This window comes from Rhinopithecus roxellana, chromosome 1, assembly GCF_007565055.1.
Source record: "Rhinopithecus roxellana isolate Shanxi Qingling chromosome 1, ASM756505v1, whole genome shotgun sequence".
NCBI lineage: Eukaryota > Metazoa > Chordata > Mammalia > Primates > Cercopithecidae > Rhinopithecus > Rhinopithecus roxellana.
The window spans coordinates 21,476,930-21,501,359 of NC_044549.1; the positions used below are offsets into that span (position 1 = coordinate 21,476,930).

Genomic DNA, 24,430 nt, shown 5'->3' on the forward strand with positions numbered 1-24,430 from the left:
CATACATATAAATATACCTTATATAAATATGTACATATAAAATAATTATTTTCTTATGGAATGTTATTTATAATGAGTACCTCCAACCTCCTTACCTCTACTTTTTTACTTTTAGATCCTCAAACAGCTCATTTGCAAGACTCTTTGGATCTACTAAGAATATCGTGCTAGTACTCAGTCATTGCAAAGTTTAAATACAAAACTTTTCTGCTTACCTAATTGTGTCTTGAGTGCATCTGAAATCTCAAACATTAGGGATGCAGGAAGTTTTACAGTAGTTTCATTAAGACCTGGAATAATAAGATGGACTGCAAGGAAATAGACGTAAATAAGGTAAGGGGAAGAAAGTGCATCATGACATAAAATGAAGCTCAGCACATCAGATACTACAAACTATGAAGCGTAGCACTTATTTTGCTTAGTAAATTTTAACCCAAACTTTAAAACATTGGAAAAAATATCACCACACATTTTAAATAGAATGTTTTTCATATTTAACCAAACTACTAAAATCCTCTGGCTTTCAATCCATAGACTCAAAATTGTAAAATGGCTGCTTAAGATGTGTGGTGAACAATGATCATTATCAATAATAATGATTTTTAAAAGAGCAGTTCGGTCCACTCTGTGGGGCAGGTAGGACAGGTGCCATCATTCCCACTGCACCTGTGCTAGAGCTATCTCTTTAACACACCATGATAAAGATAGCATGGCTTGGCTCCTAGCCTGGAATGGACACCAGCCAGGATGCTAAACAGTGAAAGGAAGTGAACCACATCAGTTAAACAGAACTACTCACACTGCAATACTCCAGAAAAGCCCTATTCTCTAAAGATAGCCCGATTTGCTGAATCTAAGCCTAGATTTCAAGATCCACTCACCTAGTATCACTCCTCCCAACGGAGCTTTTTCTGGGGATTTAGTTGAATCCTTGTGAGTAACATTCTGAATCACTGTTGAAATACAAATAGACTGTGTGAGGGGGTGGGAAATACAAGGCAGTAAGAAGCTACTAATGTGAAGTCATCTGTGCTGGAAAAGCCTTGATCTAACTTTATTAATACAAAGCAACTCAGTGGGCTGGCTATGTAGCCAACAGAAGGGTTGGAAGGCATACCTACCTTAACACCTGTGCCTTTAACTAATGAAAGGCTATTATTCTATCATAGGTGTTCCTTTCTAATTACTGGAAAATTTTCTTCCTAACTCTATTCTCTGAAGCCTTCCTTTTCCCCAAATCAATCAGTACTAGCACAAAATGAGGTGATGACCCAGCAATAAAAGTTTAGAAAACTTATTTTCTCAAAGCAGAGTCTTTGAGTAATATCAACACTGACTCTGTTTGGAGAATACACTTGGGATGTTGTGTTTTCTGAAAATGAAGAACTATTTTTTTAAGGGCTCTGTCCCTTCTACCAATAAACTTTCTGGAAATAATAGATTTTAATAATTTGAAAAATCAGAAGCCAAAACAAAAACAATCAGATACTGAAGTGAAATGCCATTATAATTCTGGAAACCTGGACGTCTTTACTTTCCTTAAAGTGACCACTAAATCAGCTTTCATTTTCATTAATGAAAATATCCTATCAAGGGATTTCTTCGGGTATGACAACTTAATCCTGGGCAAAGCTCCACATATTTGACTTGTTTTAAAAAATGTAATACATGTGATGGTTGCTTTGTCCTTAGTTGTCTGACCAGTGTGACCAGCCCAAGGCTTGGTGTATTGGTAAAAGAGCCAAAATTATCCATTAACTTCCAATTTACTAGACCATTATATTTTCTTTGAACTTTTTCTAAAAAAAAAAAAAAAAAAAAAAATCAATAAAAAATTTGAGACAATTTGTGCCATGTTTGATTAGCTTAGCTAACAGTATATTAAAGATCGCTCTCAACACATTTCCAGAGCAGACAAATTACCTTGCTTGATGATTGTTATTGGGATTAGCTTCCTTGGGACATATGCTGGCTGAAAAGAGAAGAATAAAGTCAGCTTTTCAGTCACCGTAAATCACTTTCTGTTCTTTAAAACATATCACAGAACTGGAAGTAGCCCTTTCTTGTCTTCCATGAAGTCTCCTGTGATGCTGGTTTAATAGTTGCTGGTGGCGGGGCACGGTGGCTCACGCCTGTAATCCCAGCACTTTGAGAGGCCAAGGCGGGTGGATCACTTGAGGTCAGGAGTTCCAGACCAGCCTGGCCAACATGATGAAACCCCCATCTCTACTAAAAAAAAAAAAAAAAAAAATATATATATATATATAAATAGCCGGGCATGGTGGCAGGCACCTGTAATCTCAGCTACTCAGGAGGCTGAGGCAGGAGAATTGATGGAACCTGGGAGGCAGAGGTTGCAATGAGCCGAGATCGTGCCATTACACTTCAGCCTGGATGACAACAGTGAGACTCCGTCTTAAAAAAAGTTGTTGGTTAGATTGTTAGTACATCCATCTGCCTCTACTTTATTGGATTCACTTGGTTTCCCTCATAAATATCCCAAGGTTTGACAGAAGCAATTTCTTCAGAACTCCCATTAGTTCACTTTACTTAGAAACTGCAATGAAAAGAAACCAAATCTTCTGTATTGAATATTAGTTTATTTTTATTACATTTGAGATATGACACCACCAAATTGCTTTTACAGTTCCTCTCAAAAAGATGCTAAACTACCTATTATCTTCGAAAACCAATCAAGATCAATTGTTTGAGTGTACCCAATTGCTGCTGCTGCTGCTGTTACTACAGCTACCACAACCAGCATGAGCTCCCAACACCAAGCACTTATTGCTCAAGAAAGCAGAGCAAGGACTCAGATCCAGACATTTCTTATTTCACAGCCTGTACTTTCAACCATTCTGCACGTGTTTATACACAAGGGACCTCAGAATCAGAAGGATGTACCCCAGAGGACTCTGCTTCCTCTCTTCACCCAAATTACCTTAGAAGTCCCACAGGAGGTTCTGATGTCATAAAGGAGCCTGAACTAGGGATGGGTGTAGACTTTAAAGCAGAGTCATTGCCAGACATAATCATGAGGCCAAGGATAAGACAGACTAGAGGGACACAGGGCAGGTGAGGAGAAAGGCAGAAAATTGTATACAGGAGAATTAGAGTTGAGTAGAAAGGGCAAGATGGATGTCCACTTTTTGATACTTGGTTTAGCCTGTATACATGATACAGGTATGGCAGTATGGCATATACTAGACCTGCTGATCATCAAGGAGGTGCTGACTATGAGCTGCTTACCAGATAGGTGTTTACCTGATTACCAAACCCCTTCCAAGGGCAAACACCTAGTAGTGAGCAAAATATACTTTTTGACATACCACCATTTTCATAAGTGATATACTCCTGGTAAAGAAGGGACAATATGCCAAGCTTACTCTTGGCTATTTTTCTTATAGTAAGGTTCTTATGTTCTAAAAAATCACAACAAATAAAAGTTTACTCTCATTAGAGTATTTTTTAAGAGGGGTGTCTGCATGCATTGACCCAATGATTTCCTCCTTAGCAACCCAGTCTAAGGAATTAATCAAAGACAGTGTTTACTATCATAATTTAAAATAAATTTATTGGGGGCAGAGCAAGATGGCCGAATAGGAACAGCTCCAGTCTCCAACTCCCAGCGCGACCAACACAGAAGACCGGTGATTTCTGCATTTTCAACTGAGGTACTGGGGTCATCTCACTAGGGAGTGCCGGACAATCAGTGCTGGTCAGCTGCTGCAGCCCGACCAGTGAGAGCTGAAGCAGGGCGAGGCATTGCCTCACGTGGGAAGCGCAAGGGGGAAGGGAATCCCTTTTCCTAGCCAGGGGAACTGAGACACACAACACCTGGAAAATTGGGTAACTCCCACCCCAATATTGCGCTTTAAGCAAACTGGCACACCAGGACAATATATCCCATACCTGGCCGGGAGGGTCCCACGCCCACGGAGCCTCCCTCATTGCTAACACAGCAGTCTGCGATCTAACCGCAAGGCAGCAGCAAGGCTGGTGGAGGGGCGCCCGCCATTGCTGAGGCTTAAGTAGGTAAACAAAGCCACTGGGAAGCTCCAACTGGGTGGAGCTCACAGCAGCTCAAGGAAACCTGCCTGTCTCTGTAGACTCCACCTCTGGGGACAGGGCGCAGCTAAAAAAAACAACAGGGAAAGCAGCAGAGGCCTGTGCAGACGCGAACGACTCTGTCTGACAGCTTTGAAGAGAGCAGTGTATCTCCCAACACTGAGGTTGAGATCTGAGAAGGGACAGACTGCCTGCTCAAGTGGGTCCCTGACTCCTGAGTAGCCTCACTGGGAGACATCCCCCACTAGGGGCAGTCTGACACCCCACACCTCACAGGGTGGAGTACACCCCTGAGAGGAAGCTTCCAAAGTAAGAATCAGACAGGTACACTCGCTGTTCAGCAATATTCTATCTTCTGCAACCTCTGCTGCTGATAACCAGGCAAACAGGGTCTGGAGTGGACCTCAGGCAATCTCCAACAGACCTACAGCTGAGGGTCCTGACTGTCAGAAGGAAAACTATCAAACAGGAAGGACACCTATACCAAAACCCCATCAGTACGTCACCATCAAAGACCAGAAACAGATAAAACCACAAAGACGGGGAAAAAGCAGGGCAGAAAAGCTGGAAATTCAAAAAATAAGAGAGCACCTCCCCCTGCAAAGGAGCGCAGCCCATCGCCAGCAACGGATCAAAGCTGGTCAGAGAATGACTTTGACGAGATGAGAGAAGAAGGCTTCAGTCCATCAAACTTCTCAGAGCTAAAGGAGCAATTACGTACCCGGCGCAAAGAAACTAAAAATCTTGAAAAAAGAGTGGAAGAATTGACAGCTAGACTAATTAATGCAGAGAAGGTCATAAACGAAATGACAGAGATGAAAACCGTGACACGAGAAATATGTGACAAATGCACAAGCTTCAGTAACCGACTCGATCAACTGGAAGAAAGAGTATCAGCGATTGAGGATCAAATGAATGAAATGAAGCGAGAAGAGAAACCAAAAGAAAAAAGAAGAAAAAGAAATGAACAAAGCCTGCAAGAAGTATGGGATTATGTAAAAAGACCAAATCTACATCTGATTGGGGTGCCTGAAAGTGAGGGGGAAAATGGAACCAAGTTGGAAAACACTCTTCAGGATATCATCCAGGAGGACTTCCCCAACCTAATAGGGCAGGCCAACATTCAAATTCAGGAAATTTGAGAACGCCACAAAGATACTCCTCCAGAAGAGCAACTCCAAGACACATAATTGCCAGATTCACCAAAGTTGAAATGAAGGACAAAATCTTAAGGGCAGCCAGAGAGAAAGGTCGGGTTACCCACAAAGGGAAGCCCATCAGACTAACAGCAGACCTCTCTGCAGAAACTCTACAAGCCAGAAGAGGGTGGGGGCCAGTCTTCAACGTTCTTAAAGAAAAGAATTTTAAACCCAGAATTTCATATCCAGCCAAACTAAGTTTCATAAGTGAAGGAGAAATAAAATCCTTTACAGATAAGCAAATGCTTAGAGATTTTGTCACCACCAGGCCTGCCTTACAAGAGACCCTGAAGGAAGCCCTAAACATGGAAAGGAACAACCGGTACCAGCCATTGCAAAAACATGCCAAAATGTAAAGACCATCGAGGCTAGGAAGAAAGTGCATCAACTAATGAGCAAAATAACCAGTTAATATCATAATGGCAGGATCAAGTTCACACATAACAATATTAACCTTAAATGTGAATGGACTAAATGCTCCAATTAAAAGATACAGACTGGCAAACTGGATAAAGAGTCAAGACCCATCAGTCTGCTGTATTCAGGAGACCCATCTGAGATGCAGAGACATACATAGGCTCAAAATAAAGGGATGGAGGAAGATCTACCAAGCAAATGGAGAACAAAAAAAAGCAGGGGTTGCAATCCTAGTCTCTGATAAACAGACTTTAAACCATCAAAGATCAAAAGAGACAAAGAAGGCCATTACATAATGGTAAAGGGATCAATTCAACAGGAAGAGCTAACTCTCCTAAATATATATGCACCCAATACAGGAGCACCCAGATTCATAAAGCAAGTCCTTAGAGACTTACAAAGAGACTTAGACTCCCATACAATAATAATGGGAGACTTCAACACTCCACTGTCAACATTAGACAGATCAACGAGACAGAAAGTTAACAAGGATATCCAGGAATTGAATTCATCTCTGCACCAAGCGGACCTAATAGACATCTATAGAACTCTCCACCCCAAATCAACAGAATATACATTCTTCTCGGCACCACATCGCACTTATTCCAAAATTAACCACATAATTGGAAGTAAAGCACTCCTCAGCAAATGTAAAAGAACAGAAATTATAACAAACTGTCTCTCAGACCACAGTGCAATCAAACTAGAACTCAGGACTAAGAAACTCAATCAAAACCGCTCAACTACACGGAAACTGAACAACCTGCTCCTGAATGACTACTGGGTACATAACGAATGAAAGCAGAAATAAAGACGTTCTTTGAAACCAATGAGAACAAAGATACAACGTACCAGAATCTCTGGGACACATTTAAAGCAGTGTGTAGAGGGAAATTTATAGCACTAAATGCCCACAAGAGAAAGCAGGAAAGATCTAAAATTGACACTCTAACATCACAATTAAAAGAATTAGAGAGGCAAGAGCAAACACATTCAAAAGCTAGCAGAAGGCAAGAAATAACTAAGATCAGAGCCGAACTGAAGGAGATAGAGACACAAAAAACCCTCCAAAAAAATCAATGAATCCAGGAGTTGGTTTTTTGAAAAGATCAACAAAATTGACAGACCGCTAGCAAGACTAATAAAGAAGAAAAGAGAGTGGAATCAAATAGACGCAATAAAAAATGATAAAGGGGATATCACCACCGACCCCACAGAAATACAAACTACCATCAGAGAATACTATAAATGCCTCTACGCAAATCAACTAGAAAATCTAGAAGAAATGGATAATTTCCTGGACACTTACACTCTCCCAAGACTAAACCAGGAAGAAGTTGAATCCCTGAATAGACCAATAGCAGGCTCTGAAATTGAGGCAATAATTAATAGCCTACCAACCAAAAAAAGTCCAGGACCAGATGGATTCACAGCTGAATTCTACCAGAGGTACAAGGAGGAGCTGGTACCATTCCTTCTGAAACTATTCCAATCAATAGAAAAAGAGGGAATCCTCCCTAACTCATTTTATGAGGCCAACATCATCCTGATACCAAAGCCTGGCAGAGACACAACAAAAAAAGAGAATTTTAGACCAATGTCCCTGATGAACATCGATGCAAAAATCCTCAATAAAATACTGGCAAACCGGATTCAGCAGCACATCAAAAAGCTTATCCACCATGATCAAGTGGGCTTCATCCCTGGGATGCAAGGCTGGTTCAACATTCGCAAATCAATAAACGTAATCCAGCATATAAACAGAACCAAAGACAAGAATCACATGATTATCTCAATAGATGCAAAAAAGGCTTTTGACAAAATTCAACAGCCTTTCATGCTAAAAACGCTCAATAAATTCGGTATTGATGGAACGTACCTCAAAATAATAAGAGCTATTTATGACAAACCCACAGCCAATATCATACTGAATGGGCAAAAACTGGAAAAATTCCCTTTGAAAACTGGCACAAGACAGGGATGCCCTCTCTCACCACTCCTATTCAACGTAGTGTTGGAAGTTCTGGCTAGGGCAATCAGGCAAGAGAAAGAAATCAAGGGTATCCAGTTAGGAAAAGAAGAAGTCAAATTGTCCCTGTTTGCAGATGACATGATTGTATATTTAGAAAACCCCATTGTCTCAGCCCAAAATCTCCTTAAGCTGATAAGAAACTTCAGCAAAGTCTCAGGATACAAAATTAATGTGCAAAAATCACAAGCATTCTTATACACCAGTAACAGACAAACAGAAAGCCAAATCATGAATGCACTTCCATTCACAATTGCTTCAAAGAGAATAAAATACCTAGTAATCCAACTTACAAGGGATGTAAAGGACCTCTTCAAGGAGAACTACAAACCACTGCTCAGTGAAATACAGGAGGACACAAACAAATGGAAGAACATACCATGCTCATGGATAGAATCAATATCATGAAAATGGCCATACTGCCCAAGGTTATTTATAGATTCAATGCCATCCCCATCAAGCTACCAATGAGTTTCTTCACAGAATTGGAAAAAACTGCTTTAAAGTTCATATGGAACCAAAAAAGAGCCCGCATTGCCAAGACAATCCTAAGTCAAAAGGACAAAGCTGGAGGCGTCACGCTACCTGACTTCAAACTATACTACAAGGCTACAGTAACCAAAACAGCATGGTACTGGTACCAAAACAGAGATATAGACCAATGGAACAGAACAGAGTCCTCAGAAATAATACCACACATCTACAGCCATCTGATCTTGGACAAACCTGAGAGAAACAAGAAATGGGGAAAGGATTCCCTATTTAATAAATGGTGCTGGGAAAATTGGCTAGCCATAAATAGAAAGCTGAAACTGGATCCTTTCTTTACTCCTTATACAAATATTAATTCAAGATGGATTAGAGACTTAAATGTTAGACCTAATACCATAAAAACCCTAGAAGAAAATCTAGGTAGTACAATTCAGGACATAGGCATGGGCAAGGACTTCATGTCTAAAACACCAAAAGCAATGGCAGCAAAAGCCAAAATTGACAAATGGGATCTAATTCAACTAAAGAGCTTCTGCACAGCAAAAGAAACTACCATCAGAGTGAACAGGCAACCTACAGAATGGGAGAAAATTTTTGCAATCTACTCATCTGACAAAGGGCTAATATCCAGAATCTACAAAGAACTCAAACAAATATACAAGAAAAAAACAACCCCATCAAAAAGTGGGCAAAGGATATGAACAGACATTTCTCAAAAGAAGACATTCATACAGCCAACAGACACATGAAAAAATGCTCATCATCACTGGCCATCAGAGAAATGCAAATCAAAACCACAGTGAGATACCATCTCATACCAGTTAGAACGGCAATCATTAAAAAGTCAGGAAACAACAGGTGTTGGAGAGGATGTGGAGAAATAGGAACACTTTTACACTGTTGGTGGGATTGTAAACTAGTTCAACCATTATGGAAAACAGTATGGCAATTCCTCAAGGATCTAGAACTAGATGTACCATATGACCCAGCCATCCCACTACTGGGTATATACCCAAAGGATTATAAATTATTCTACTACAAGGACACGTGCACACGTATGTTTATTGCGGCACTATTCACAATAGCAAAGACTTGGAATCAACCCAAATGTTCATCTGTGACAGACTGGATTAAGAAAATGTGGCACATATACACCATGGAATACTATGCAGCCATAAAAAAGGATGAGTTTGTGTCCTTTGTAGGGACATGGATGCAGCTGGAAACCATCATTCTTAGCAAACTATCACAAAAACAGAAAACCAAACACCGCATGTTCTCACTCATAGGTGGGAACTGAACAATGACATCACTTGGACTCGGGAAGGGGAACATCACATACTGGGGCCTATCATGGGGAGCGGGGAGGGGGGAGGGATGGCATTGGGAGTTATACATGATATAAATGATGAATTGATGGGTGCTGACGAGTTGATGGGTGCAACACCCCAACATGGCACAAGTATACATATGTAACAAACCTGCATGTTATGCACATGTACCCTAGAACTTAAAGTATAATAAAAAATAAAAAAATAAATAAATAAAAAGAACAAAAAGAATAAAACGTAACTGATCTAGTATTAGAAAGTTTGAGAAAACAGGTTTTACAAATAAATAAATAAAATAAATAAAATAAATTTATTATCCAAACATAGAGGTTTTATTCAATGATAGTTCAAAAATTTGAGTTGTATTTAACAAGATGGAAAAATGCAGAATATAAATAAGTACCAAGGATACACATTTGCATCCACAGTATCACCCAATTTTATAAATATGTGTATAGAAAAGAGGCCAGAGGGAAATAAATCACTGTTTCCTTAAAACAGTGATTTCTTGTAAGCCAACATTAATTTCATTTTCTGTACCTTTCTATATTTGCCAAATTTCTAATAAGGGCAAATTACATTTATAATCAGAAAAAGTTATTTTAATCAACAATCTGTTTAGCTACCACATATGCTTCTGTATGGCAACTGAGTTCATACACTATCGATAACTAGAGGCATGATGCAAATATAATTAAGACATACTCTTTCTCGGCAACAGGAGAGAAATAGTAGGAAAATAAGTGTAACTTTCAGGGGGGGATAAAAAATACGAAACTCTCAGCTTTGCAGTTACATGGGCAGGAGGATCCCTTCTGGCTTTATTATAAAAAAAAATTAAATGTGAGCACTTGCACAGAAACCCTTCCCCAGGGGAGAAAAGCTAGGCCCACCCTTGGCCCTCTGCACTCACTCACAAGCCCACCTTAAGAGAAGCCCCACCAGCTCCTCCGCCTGCACTGTCTAGTTCTCACCTGCCCTGCTCCAGCAAAAGCGTTGCCAGCATATAGCCTCTAACTCCTCTGAGAATTTTTATTTGTCCATGTTAAAACAACTTGTATTTTTTACTATTGTTAAAATCATTTCTTTCTTCATAATTGTATCTATTTCTGGGGTACAATGTGATGTTCTCATCTAAGTGCACAATGCAGGATGATTAAACCAAGTGAATTACCATATCTGCCTCCTCACTTTTACCGGTCATTTTTTTCTGGCGAGGCATTTGAAATTTATCTTTAGCAATTTGGAACTATACATCAATAGTAACTATGGTCACCCTGCCATGCAATAGTACTCTAAAGCTTACTCCTCCTGTCTAACGGAAACTTCCTACCCTTTGCCAATATCTCCTCACTGCCCCCTTGGCCCTCACGCCCTGGTAACCACCATTCTACTCTCTGCTTCTATGAGTTTGACACTTCTGAGACTTTTAAATGCTTGGCGTGGCAACCTTCAACTACACGGGAGCTGCCAGGCAGGAGGGCCACGTTATTTTTCTATGTACCAATTATCATTTTTGTTCGGGCTGTGGCTGCAGCTAGAGGCATTTGAATGGCCTGTCCTCTATTTGCCCTATCCCTTAGTGCACGTTTTGTTGAACGCGAAGTTTTTCCAAGATACTTAACACATTAGAGCAGAAAAGCCTACATGTTGCTGTGCTGACTGAATTGCATTATACCAGTTTAATTTTCCTTGTTTTAATGATTTGTTTTGAACAAACAATTTTTTGACAAGGACAAATGGAAAATATTCTGCTATTCACATGAATGGAACAATGTTTCTGTTCTGAGTTCTTACTCCAGTGTTCAGTTGAAGTGACAAGAACATATGTACAATATGTGCTGCCAAAAATTAAAAAATCATTTAGCTGCAGAACGCAATTTTTTTTTCTAGGCCTAGAAATGCTCTCCTGCTTAATCCACAATCCAAAGATGCACAAGGACTGTACTAATGAGCAAACAGCTGCATCTCTACAGGTAGTTTTTTAAAGGGCATCGGGAAAGTCCTGTGGCTCAACATGTCTCTGCCAACACCTCTACAATTTCCATTTGGAAATTCACAATGTGAATCCCCTCCTATGTCTTCTTATCAAATAAAAGGGCAGGGAATAGTTTGTTAACTACTCTCACTGCAAAATGAAGTACTGTGATAATTTCCAAGATACAGTGTTTAACCAATTACAATCCAATTTTGATAGAACTGTTTTATGTACAATGTTTAAAAAAAAAAACATTTCCTTGCTGTCGTTTCCTTACTTTTTCTAGGCTTGTTATTACTAACAACTATTAATGTATACCAGAGTCACAGGTGCAGACAGTGTGGGGCCTGGAAATGGGAAGGAGGCAGTGACAGTCCCGCAGGCTTCCATACCGTTTTGGCTGGTGTGGCCTCAGCACAATACTGCTGTCCTCAGACACCACTCTGGCAGCGATTTTCCTTCTTAGGCATTCCCTTGTTGGCTCTCTTTTCTCTACGGCTTGCTGATTCCCCCATTCTTGCTGCAAACCTCCACCACTTCTTCTTTCCATAGTTCTCGTCTTTCAATGTTTACTAAATGCCAGGAAGTAAGCATATTTCTTTCTTGCCCTATAATAGATTTTTTTTTCTCTCATTTCCAGATATCCTGTGCATTAGAAACACAGGTTGGGCTATGCCTTGAGCAGAAGTCTAGTTAAGATCATTTATTTTTTACCGATTTTCTGGGACACTGTGGCGAAGCATGCAGTTGGTGACACTCAATGAGAAGAGACTACTCAAGTGTGAAGGGTGATGCCCTGGAGACAAATGCAGCATGCTTTCTTGCCATGACTAGGGAAAGCGTGTGCTTCTTTAGAAATACATGCTGCAGCAGCAGTAGCTGCTGCTACCACCACACATGACTAGGAACTTGCGTCTCACCCTGCGTTACACTAACTTCCTCCAGATAGCATATTGAAAATTAGCTGTAATAAAGTTAGTGGTAACTAAGGATATTATTTTTTGTAGGTTTGTCCATTTGACATTTTCGTGGCATCAGATTATTATTATTGTAGGTTTAACATTATTTTCAGGCCCTGAGATAAAGAGGAGCTGTCCATTTGGGTAGTGGCTAAAAGAGTGACTCAAAGTCAAATTTCAACGACTCAAGAGTCAAACCACATGAGAACTCGGGCATATTAGATTCTGGTTTTAATTAATTTTTAGGATGTTCTAATGAAAGTTACAAAACATACTGATTCAATCTAACATCTGGCTAAAAGTGAATCTAATGTCCTACCTTCAAAAGCCTTCAAATTTCTGATCAGCTGAGGAGGAATTAGACACTTAACCTCTGATGATATATTAATAGTTTGCTTACATATAAGTTTTTCAAGTTTCTGCTTAAGACAAGGATTGCTAAGGATGGAAGGATGCCTCATACATTCACTGTACACAGTCATAAAGTGTGGCTGGGGACCACAAAGGTAATCTCTTGGTTCACATCAATCATTTGATAATTGTTACATGGTAACAATTGGTACCACTTCTCTTTTTGGTAATAACTGTGGAGTTCTTAAAATATGGGTGGGTCTCTGATGGAAAATAAAAAAGATAAAAATACATGTCATATTTTTGGAGAACACTGATTCTAGGAAGATTTAAATAAATTTGCTTTTAAAAATCTGTTAAGTGCTACTTACTTCAAATATTGATTTTGTTTAGCTAGTTAAGTAATACATTTTTTAAAAATATAGAAAAAGTTTGAAAATATTAGCCATCATTATTTTTTAAAATAATAAAACCTAACAGTAAACACTAGGTTTTACCTTAAAAAAAAAAAAAAGAAGAGTGTCCTACATGCTCTAAATGGGGGAAAAAAAATAGCACAAGCATCACGATAAATGTATCTTTTTCTTCCTCAAGCATATGGATCTCAAGTGATTTATTTTATATAGAAAGAATCACAGTTTTGTTTCTGCATATTCCCTTTCTCTGATTTTTCTAGAGGTATAGGTAGGAGTGATATTGAAAACATATACCAATTGGTAGGACAAAGGCACTAGCCAACCAGAAGAACTTCCCTGCTATATGTCCCGGGCACAGCTGCACTGGGGCTTGCTTGCCAGCGGAACACATATCTAGATACATGAATTACAATATATAGTGTAACCAGAAGGATAGGATGGGTTGTATTTTATATTCAAATTTTGGACCTAAAATTTATCTTTAAAATGTATAGCCTAAAGTTCAAGTTTTTTTTTCCATTCTGAATACCTCTTATTGAAAGGTGTCCAAGAGTTTTTGCTGCTTCTAAGGTTTCAGGTGTAACCATGTTCATATGAATAAAAAAAGTTTTCAATGTGTGTTTTTGCTTGCAATCCAGAAGGCAAACATGTGAAATTAATTTCATATCTCTTGAAATAGCCTTCTAAGATAGGTCTCAGAGAAGAAATGGGTGAATAATTGGGTACAGACTTCTTTGGACTAAAATGTACCTCTAAAGTATCAAACCAGTTTTCAGAATCAATTTTATGTGGTCACATAAGATGGTCAAAGTTCTCCATGCAGTTCTGTTATAACTTCTCCATGTCCCAGAGCTACCTGAGAGCAGAGATGTAAGTTCATATACATATATATTTGTTGTTGTCCAGAAGGAAATAATAAAGCTTCTCAAAGAAGGGCTTAAAATATCTTTTCAATGAATTTGGTTTTTCCTTTGGAAATAACGAAGAGTTTTAAACTCATCAGAGCTGGCTGCAGTCAGGGTGCTCCACCTCACAGCTTGAAGTGATAAAATGCCTGGCTCTGTGTCATTAAGGAAGGAAGTTGCTTCCTAGCCCTTCCTATCATGGCTGCTTATACTGAGGGAAAAAAATTAAATCCCCTGAGAGTAAAACGTCAATCATCTTTCCCAATCTTGCTGAGTAACTCATCCTAAATGAAATATCCTGCCAAGACAAATACAAATTACTGGGATATGATAGCTGAAAAGAGGGACTGAAAGAAATGATATCATGGAGTCACATGAAAGGTTAAGCGTGACAGCCAAGAGGGAAGGAGACAATGTATGCTTCCTAGGAAACCATTCACAACAAAGAGTGAGGATTGTTCTAGAAGAGGATGAAAGAGCAGTTCTATCCCACTGTTTTGCCTGTGAGGTGCAGCAGATCTACCTTTCCTACACAGTGTTGACTGGATTTAAGAGACAAAGGTGAAGAGACCTTAGGGAGAGGCACAATTCAATACATAAATACACAGTACTAAGCCAGTTGGTTATTTGGGGGAAAAATATACAGCTAATCAATACAGAACCTTCCTATATACCATAGTTAAATAAAGTTCACAGAATTATTATAAAATCAAACCACTTACAAAATGAAAAGAAAGGGGAGGAACATTTATCTGCTCTCTAGAGAGGGAGGGTCTTTCTAAAATATAATGCAATTGAGGATATCACAATGGAAAATATAATGCAATTGAGGATATCGCAATGGAAAAGTCTAATAATTTGGTTAAGGAGATTACATGAGTTGTCTATTTCAAAAATGTCTATGAGCAAACTTAAGCAATAACAAATGTGAGAAAAATATTTCTAGATAGTATCAACAGGTCAATGTTTCTTTAATGTATACAGTCTTACACTATATAGTTCTAAAAAGAACCCATGAAACACCCAACAAACAAAGAACTGCAAGAGAACGTCATTAAATGGAAAATACAACTGGCTAATAAACAAGTGAAGAAACTACTGCTTTATCAGCAATTGGAGAAATAAACATTAAGGTAACGATTATAAGCTATTACATTAGCCAAAAATTTAGTGATGAAAATATATAAAGTTGGCAATCAGGGTACTATAGCAACATAAATTGATACATTGCTGCCAAGTTTATAAATTGGTACCACTTTTCAGGAAAGAAATCTGCCCATAGTACTAGGAAGGCTTAAAAATGTTAAAACTCTGAATTGTTCATTCCTCTTCTAAGTATCTATTTTAAGGAAATGATCAGCATTGTGAACAAAGCTTTATCACAAGTGTTCATAAACATAAGTGCTCACTATAACATCACCCACAATTTAAAAACAATTAGAAATAACTTAAATGCCTACAAATTGGAAACTTAATAATCATGCATTTATGACACAGTACACAGCAATTAAAATTATGTTTATGAAGAGCATTTGATGACATGAAATATGTTCATATTTTGACCAAGTGAAAACAGCAAGATAGAAAATTGCAAATATAGTACGATTTTAATTTGTAATGAAAACATGCTTAGAAAACAAAAAATGCTCTAAAGTTTTACCAGACTATTAATGGTTTGATACTACCTATGTAGAGGTAGTTTTGTTATAGGTACCTTGTTAATGATTCTTTTCCCACTTAATATTCTAAATATTTAAGTATTAGACAATTTGAAAAGCAGCAAAACCTAAAAACAACCAACGAAACAGACAAGTTAAAAACAAAAGAGAGAGGAAAAAAAACAGGCCTAGGAATTTACCTGCAATCTCTTTTTGGTATTAATATCTGAAATACATCAAAATATTTTCCTAGCAGTTATAAAAATCTCATAATTAGTATTTAATAATTTCACAATGAACACACTTTTCTGCCATTTCAAACCATATAAACAACATTTACCTTAGGCAGACTTTTAGTCAGTTCTACTTTATCTAAGACTATTTTCTGTCACCAAAACCAATCTTCTGTTTTTATTTTTAATCCCAGTGAATTATATACTACTATTTTTTTTTTTTCCAGACTGGGCCACATGATCCATGGGGCTATTCTGTGGACTACTTAATTAGACATAAAAAGATATTCAGCCGCACACCTCAAGCACACATCTCAGAGAGCAAAATTCCACCCACAAATAGTCTTCGCATGTTCATTTGACTGTAGGATACTTCCAATACCTAGGAACCAAAGCCAGCATCAAATTCCCTTCTTCTCACTGAAGTGCCTCCTCTGTCTGCCCGGTCATATAATGTCCTTTGTTACTCTTAATGGCAAAAGCTGCAATTATTTTGGCACCAAACTAATCACTGGGTATGAGATTTGAAATGCGAACATGTCTGTGGTGGCTCTAACAGCGACTTACAGTCATCCCAGGTGGGGTGTATACTTGACATGATGCTTCCTGAGAATAGATTTTGAAAAGCGGAAGGAAAGAGAGCATGAGAAACCAAGTGGCTGCAGTGAGAGAGAAAAGGATGTTTTTCGATTCACGGGGAAATGCCTGGTTCATAAAACACAAACATTGTCTGAACTGAACAAAGGCTGGGCATTTTACAAAATCAAACTTGTTGCTCCGTCATTGTGAAAAAGAGTGGCTCCTTTAAGTAGGGTACGATAGAAAATAGAAAGGAAAGATTTAAGCTGTAGCAATGTACATAAAGCATGTATCAATTTGCTCTTGAAACATTATGTTAAAAAGCAATTGACAGAAGATAATATATATAACCTTGAAATACCCAGAATACTGAAACACTAGAATAAGCTACATTGAATTTCAGAATTTTAGAACTTCAAACAAATCAGAGATGATTTGAAATCATGCTTTTACTTAGTATTAAGAAAAAGAAACTAATTCCTTTTTTTTGTTGTTTTTTTTTTTGTTTTGTTTTTTTGTTTTGTTTTTTTTTTTTGAGACGGAGTCTCGCTCTGTCGCCCAGGCTGGAGTGCAGTGGCGCGATCTCGGCTCACTGCAAGCTCCGCCTCCCGGGTTCACGCCATTCTCCTGCCTCAGCCTCCTGAGTAGCTGGGACTACAGGCGCCCGCCACCGCGCCCGGCTAATTTTTTGTATTTTTAGTAGAGACGGGGTTTCACCATGGTCTCGATCTCCTGACCTCGTGATCCGCCCGTCTCGGCCTCCCAAAGTGCTGGGATTACAGGCGTGAGCCACCGCGCCCGGCCAAAAGAAACTAATTCCTAAAACTAAGTACTTTATCCACTGTTTCATAGCTAGTCAATCTAATTTCAGTATCTTTTAATAAGATGATTTCCTTAACAATGCAGATATAATTTTTTTAAAAAAACATTCTTGAAAATAAACTGTTACATACCACTGTGTGGTCTTGGTCATAGGTACTTTGGATTTTCCCATTTACTTTTTTACCTGATGAGACAAGGGAAAAATGACATTATTTCTATTCTCCTGGCTCCTAAGTCAACTCTAGTTGATCATTATAAAGATAATTTCAACTCATCCTCTAACTTGGATGTATAATTTTAATTGCTATAATTTTAAACACTGATGCCAATGAAGTTTTAATGATGGGATGACTGGAAGAAAGCTCAAGGTTCCGAAAAGTCTTTCTTTGGGCACCTCTACTGGTCTAGCTTTCCATTCTGAACACTGGTACATGTTATTGTTTTTCTGGTTCAGTTGGTGTTTGCAGGTCAGGGACTGATTTTAAACTACTATAATACAATAGTCAATGACATCAATCTTTATTACTTATTTTATAAATCACTTATAACAAAAGATTCTGAAATATCAATGCTCAATATATCCTGTTTGCTTCTATATTTTCGTAAATACTAGAGCTTAGGAATTATCTTATTTCATATTATACAATGAATAACATAATTAAAAATTAGATAACTAAGACAAAATTTTAAAAGCTTACTGAAACAAACATTTCTAGGTACTTACTTCCAACAACAGTCTTGTGATTGAAAATCTTACTCCAAATTCCACCTTCCACATTGTCTTTCACTCCAAATTCATAAACCGTGTTTGGCTTTAGATTTTCCACAATTGTTTCAGTGGCTGGACAGATTTGAAAAATCCACTTCTTTTCTTTATCCTTTTCTCGATAACGAATTGTATAAAATCTGTTGAATAGCCAGAATATAATGCTTTAAAATCACAGGGGATTCAGAATGTTATTTCAAGTTTCTTACTTCATCACAGATTTCAACAATGTACATAAAGCATGTATCAATTTGCTCTTGAAACATTATGTTAAAAAGCAATTGACAGAAGATAATATAACCTTGAAATATCCAGAATACTGAAACACTAGAATAAGCTACATTGAATCTCAGAATTTTAGAACTTCAAACAAATCAGAGATGATTTGAAATCATGCTTTTACTTAGTATTAAGAAAAAGAAACTAATTCTATATTTAGTTGGGATACTATGTAATATTGGCTTCTCTTCCAATTTTTTAAAAAATTGCAGAGAACATGAAAAAAATAAGCTCAATGTGTGCTTAGGTTTTTAACTTCTCATTGCAAGTTAGGGTCTTTGCAGCAGCACAGTTTTGGCCTGATGGAATTCCAGAATTCTCCTTCCACTATTTGTTGCTTTGCAAGATGAAAGTTGGAAAACACTATTCTTTTCCAATTATACATAGAGTGGAACATAGGTGCCATTTTATAAATAATATGGTAGTTTCATAGTTGTATGAATTTAAGCTTTTTCATCCATGGAGGATATGTTAGAGGTAATATCATTCAATTTTGTTAAAAAAGAACCTAAGACTAAGATGTACTCAGTACTGCATTTTAAGGTTGAGCTGTTTTTATTATAAAAAAGAAGACCAATAGCCAAGAGTACAGTAAAAAAAGTTAAACAATGCCAATTCAATATCACTGTTATGTATTTACTTAGGACTTCATAACACTCACATATACATAAATATACACATATATATGTGTACAATAATCTCTACCACTATTTTTTGAATGTAGGTTTTACATACATTACCTGATTTAATTGTCACGAAAACATCTTAACTGGTAGAAATTATTAATCTCATTTTACAAATGTGAAAATGGAGCTTCAGAACATTCACTTAACTTGTCCAATATCACCCAGCTACTGACTTGGACCAGTGGCAGTGGCAGAATCGAAATACAAAGAAAGACTCCTCTGGCTCTACTTTAAACAGCCTCTGTAAGTGGGGTAGCAGATCAAGTACAGTATACTACTATATACAGTAATGATAATGAATGGGAGAACGGCATGTATCAATGTGGATAGAGTTTACAAACAAAATATCAAATAAAAACTACAAATTACAGATTGGTGCATATAGTTTCCTCTCATTTACATAAATATTAAGACATACGAAATATGTTACCAAATATTATTCCTGGCACTGTAAAGGGATAACAAATACTGGAAGGATACAACATTTATGATAGTACTTTAACTCCCAGTGAGCAGGTGAGGAGAAAAATAGGACTTGAGGTGGGGTCAATAGGTAAACTTCATCTGCTTTTTATTTTTAAATAAACACTAAGTTAATAGAATAAAATAGTAGCTGCCATATTATGATGATGGAAACATAGGCATGGGTAAGCTATTTTGGGGTCTTTCTTATATCTTAAAATTGTCCTTAAAAGTGTGGTACCTTTCCTCCACTCCTCACATCAGCTAAATTAAATGGAGTAAGATTAAGGTTACTTGCTTTTATTTAAAGCTTTAAAAAATCAGGAATTTTGCTCATTCTGAAAACATTTATTGGACATTCTCTAAGTCTCAAGCCTAAGCTCTTGGTGATCCAGAACAATCCCAGTATGTAGAGATGAGTATCAAAACTGGCTACCTAATTTGTGGGGCTCAATACAAAATGAACATGTAGACTCTGTTCAAAAGTTATTAAGAATCTTAAGAAAGTGACAGCAGAGCTTTAAATCAAATTTGGGCTCTTCTAATTTGGGGGTCTGGTGTACAGGTAGTATGCTTGTGAAATCAGCAGGGGGTTTGTAGTTTAATAAATAGAGAAATTGAGAGAGATGAGATGAATTTGTATATTCAGCCTACTTTCTCACTAGGCACAAACCACTGAAAGGCTTGTGATCATTGATTAGCTTGCTCCTTTCTAGTGAAAGCTGTGCTCAGGGCTCCATTCCCCCATTCCAAAGTAGCAGAAAACAGAATGAGCGAAGGAGGCTGTTCCAGCCAAAACACTAACTGCTACTGGAAACAAATGTTATATTATTGAATTGTAACAGAATGTAATAGAAATTCTTTGTATCCTGTGAGTCAAAATATCAGTGATTTATGAAATGCGTTTCTTGACAAGTATGCTGCATGAAATTTTTGTTGTTTTTTCCCCTGTCCTGGCTCTTAGAGAAATCTTAGCTCTTAGCTAAAATCAGACCAGATGGGCCACCAAAATTACACATCTCTAGTAGATACGTTTCTGAGGACTTAACTGCTTTCATGATGCAGGGGTCCCATTGCTAACAGAACTACCGAAGGTCAGATTCAAGGCTTTGCAGTCAACTTGATCTCACACAACCTTCTTATGAATAAAATGAGACAGAAATGTTCTGTTCTTAAAAAAAAAAAAAAACAAAAAAAACCCTAAACTTCACCATGTTTTAAAAATCCAGAGTGTAAATCTTTTCCATTGTGATCACAAAGCGTTTCAAATACCCTCTTAAACCAAGTTTTTCAGGAAAATAAAGGCTTAGGCATTTTGCCCTTCTTCTCCTAGTTAGGTTTGTCCTTTACAACACCGTCTCAGTTGATACTTGTATATTATAGGCGAATTCCAATTTTGTTTTATAGCACTATCTTTTTTTTTTTCAAGCAGAGAGATTATGCCACTTAACTATACTTAAAGCAGTGAAGTAAATATTCATTGATTTTAAAACAAAATATAGGTCTTATGATAATAAACAGTTCTTTATAACCTAGTACATAGTAGATGCTCCATAGATATTTGTGGAATGAAGATGTGGTGCTCAAAGGGTCATTTAAAAGTTAGAATATAATATCTCTAAATAACCAATTATTCAATTCCCAAGACATACTGATTTAAGCCATTAGGTCTACAATTATATTTTGCAACACATCATTGTATAACGCACCATTCCTACAGAACCAATGCAAATTGAAGCCAAACACAATAAATTTCTGCATTATACATTTGCACAGGGCTTACGATTTTTATTTACCTTTTTCAGTTTTCCATACAATAAACTCTGAGCAGAGAAAGAATTATCACACAAGCAAAAGACAGCCCAAGAAGTGTCTAAGCCCTGATAATCAGTAACAGAACCAGGCAAATGTCAATTTCTGACTCCTAATCTAATGCCTTTTGTACTGCACTGCACTCATTCAACTGTGCCACTAGACAGAAGAGATGGAAAAAGACGAATAAAATGATCCAGAATGGAAGAAAAACAAAAGTAATCAGCACTTTACATAATTGAAGGCTTTTCAGTTTTTGTTTTAATGTAGCTTTACCATAACATACAGTCACAGTCTTCTCTCAAAGGTTAGTTGACCCTTTTTCTGTGAATGATTAAAACTGAGCACAAGTGCACAGAGAGGCAACAAGTCTATTAAAAATACAGGTAGGAGTCTGTGAGTGCCATCAGACTAGACTTCTAGAAAGTCTGCCTCCAGCAATTTGGATTTTAAGAACAAGAGCATCTCATATCCTAATTAGGAGGTAAGAAACTGTTGAAGGTAGCATTTGGTTCAACTGGCATTATTCTGCGCTTGGGCCACCTGAATAGTCTCAATGCTGCCAGTGATTGTTGTTATAACACTGGAAAATCCACAGCTCCTCAAAATGTAGCAGAAATGCAGGTAGTAGCTTGACTAGGATTTTAGTCAGCTGCAAACTAGCAGCATGACCTTGGGAGGGGGCATCTCCCCACCCTCTTAAGCATCAGTTTCTTAGAGGGGGGACTGGACTCCACTATCTTTTAGATCCTGTTTCTAAAAACTTATTCCAGCAACACATTGGATATTCTATTCTAATTAAGTACCTGAGACAGAAGTAGAAACCCCATACACTGAATTTATGATGTAACTGGTAGTAAATTACACAAAGTGGAGAAACTGAACACCAAACCAAGCTTAGTCCTTCTACTAACTACCCCAGCTTAATGTACGTGGTTGACTCTCTTTTGGGTGTTCCATACTTGCTTCAGGAATGCTTTTATTTCTACGTGATTAACTACTTTTACATTTCCTAACACATCTATTTCCCACAGTTTTGACTCTTCATGTCAAAGAACACTTCCTGACACTGCCTTTGTCAGTGTTGCTTCTTGCTTTACTGAGACTGTAACTACTGAGAAAAATCCTGCCCTCATCCCCCTCCTCTAACGGGTCTCTCTTCCCCTTTCTTCTCTCCTTGTCCCACTCTGATTTCAGGGGAAAAGCATTTTCATCTTCTCAAAGACAAGCTTCTCCATAACTGTATTCCACTTCCTTATTCCACTAGATCTCCAACCTTTCTCTTGATTCTTTATGGACCTTCCCAAGTCTAAAAGCTGTTTAAATATCTTTCATTCTACCCCAACAACATTAAAACTAGTACTTTTCTCTTAAACCTGCCACTATATTTTAACATGAAATTTCTTTTTTTTTCTTTTTTATTTTTTATTATACTTTAAGTTCTAGGGTACATGTGCATAACGTGCAGGTTACATATGTATACTTGTGCCATGTTGGGGTGCTGCACCCATCAACTCGTCAGCACCCATCAATTCATCATTTATATCATGTATAACTCCCCAATGCAATCCCTCCCCCTACCCCCTCCCCATGATAGGCCCCAGTGTGTGATGTTCCCCTTCCCCAGTCCAAGTGATCTCATTGTTCAGTTCCCACCTATGAGTGAGAACATGCGGTGTTTGGTTTTCTCTTCTTGTGATAGCTTGCTAAGAATGATGGTTTCCAGCTGCATCCATGTCCCTACAAAGGACGCAAACTCATCCTTTTTTATGGCTGCATAGTATTCCATGGTGTATATGTGCCACATTTTCTTAATCCAGTCTGTCACAGATGGACATTTGGGTTGATTCCAAGTCTTTGCTATTGTGAATAGTGCCGCAATAAACATATGTGTGCATGTGTCTTTGTAGTAGAATAATTTATAATCCTTTAGGTATATACCCAGTAGTGGGATGGCTGGGTCATATGGTACCTCTAGGTCTAGATCCTTGAGGAATTGCCATACTGTTTTCCATAATGGTTGAACTAGTTTACAATCCCACCAACAGTGTAAGTGTTCCTATTTCTCCACATCCTCTCCAACACCTGTTGTTTCCTGACTTTTTAATGATTGCCATTCTAACTGGTGTGAGATGGTATCTCATTGTGGTTTTGATTTGCATTTCTCTGATGGCGAGTGATGATGAGCATTTTTTCATGTGTCTGTTGGCTGTATGAATGTCTTCTTTTGAGAAATGTCTGTTCATATCCTTTGCCCACTTTTTGATGGGGTTGTTTTTTTCTTGTATATTTGTTTGAGTTCTTTGTAGATTCTGGATATTAGCCCTTTGTCAGATGAGTAGATTGCAAAAATTTTCTCCCATTCTGTAGGTTGCCTGTTCACTGTGATGGTAGTTTCTTTTGCTGTGCAGAAGCTCTTTAGTTTAATCAGATCCCATTTGTCAATTTTGGCTTTTGCTGCCATTGCTTTTGGTGTTTTAGACATGAAGTCCTTGCCCATGCCTATGTCCTGAATGGTACTACCTAGATTTTCTTCTAGGGTTTTTATGGTATTAGGTCTAACATTTAAGTCTCTAATCCATCTTGAATTAATCTTCGTATAAGGGGTAAGGAAAGGATCCAGTTTCAGCTTTCTACTTACAGCTAGCCAATTTTCCCAGCACCATTTATTAAATAGGGAATCCTTTCCCCATTTCTTGTTTCTCTCAGGTTTGTCAAAGATCAGATGGCTGTAGATGTGTGGTATTATTTCTGAGGACTCTGTTCTGTTCCATTGATCTATATCTCTGTTTTGGTACCAGTACCATGCTGTTTTGGTTACTGTAGCCTTGTAGTATAGTTTGAAGTCAGGTAGCGTGACGCCTCCAGCTTTGTCCTTTTGACTTAGGATTGTCTTGGCAATGAAATTTCTTAATAATATGTCTTCTCCCACTTTCTTACCACTCAAAAATGTCTATATTTCTTTGCAATCTGGTGGCTGACCTCTTT

General features: G+C 37.8%; 1 protein-coding gene across 21 annotated transcripts in view; it reads right to left on the reverse strand.

Annotated features, from left to right (window-relative positions):
* Nucleotides 1-24,430, reverse strand: part of ABI3BP (ABI family member 3 binding protein) — a 260,542-nt gene that overhangs the window by 126,182 nt on the left and 109,930 nt on the right. For all 21 annotated transcript variants that reach the window (XM_030940138.1, XM_030940197.1, XM_030940157.1 and 18 more), the window contains exons 5-9: nt 18,162-18,343; nt 17,569-17,621; nt 1,924-1,972; nt 882-953; nt 216-308 (exon numbers count right to left, since the gene is read on the reverse strand). In XM_030940138.1, coding sequence (XP_030795998.1) covers nt 216-308; nt 882-953; nt 1,924-1,972; nt 17,569-17,621; nt 18,162-18,343 — 449 coding nt within the window. The remainder of the gene's footprint in view (nt 1-215; nt 309-881; nt 954-1,923; nt 1,973-17,568; nt 17,622-18,161; nt 18,344-24,430) is intronic.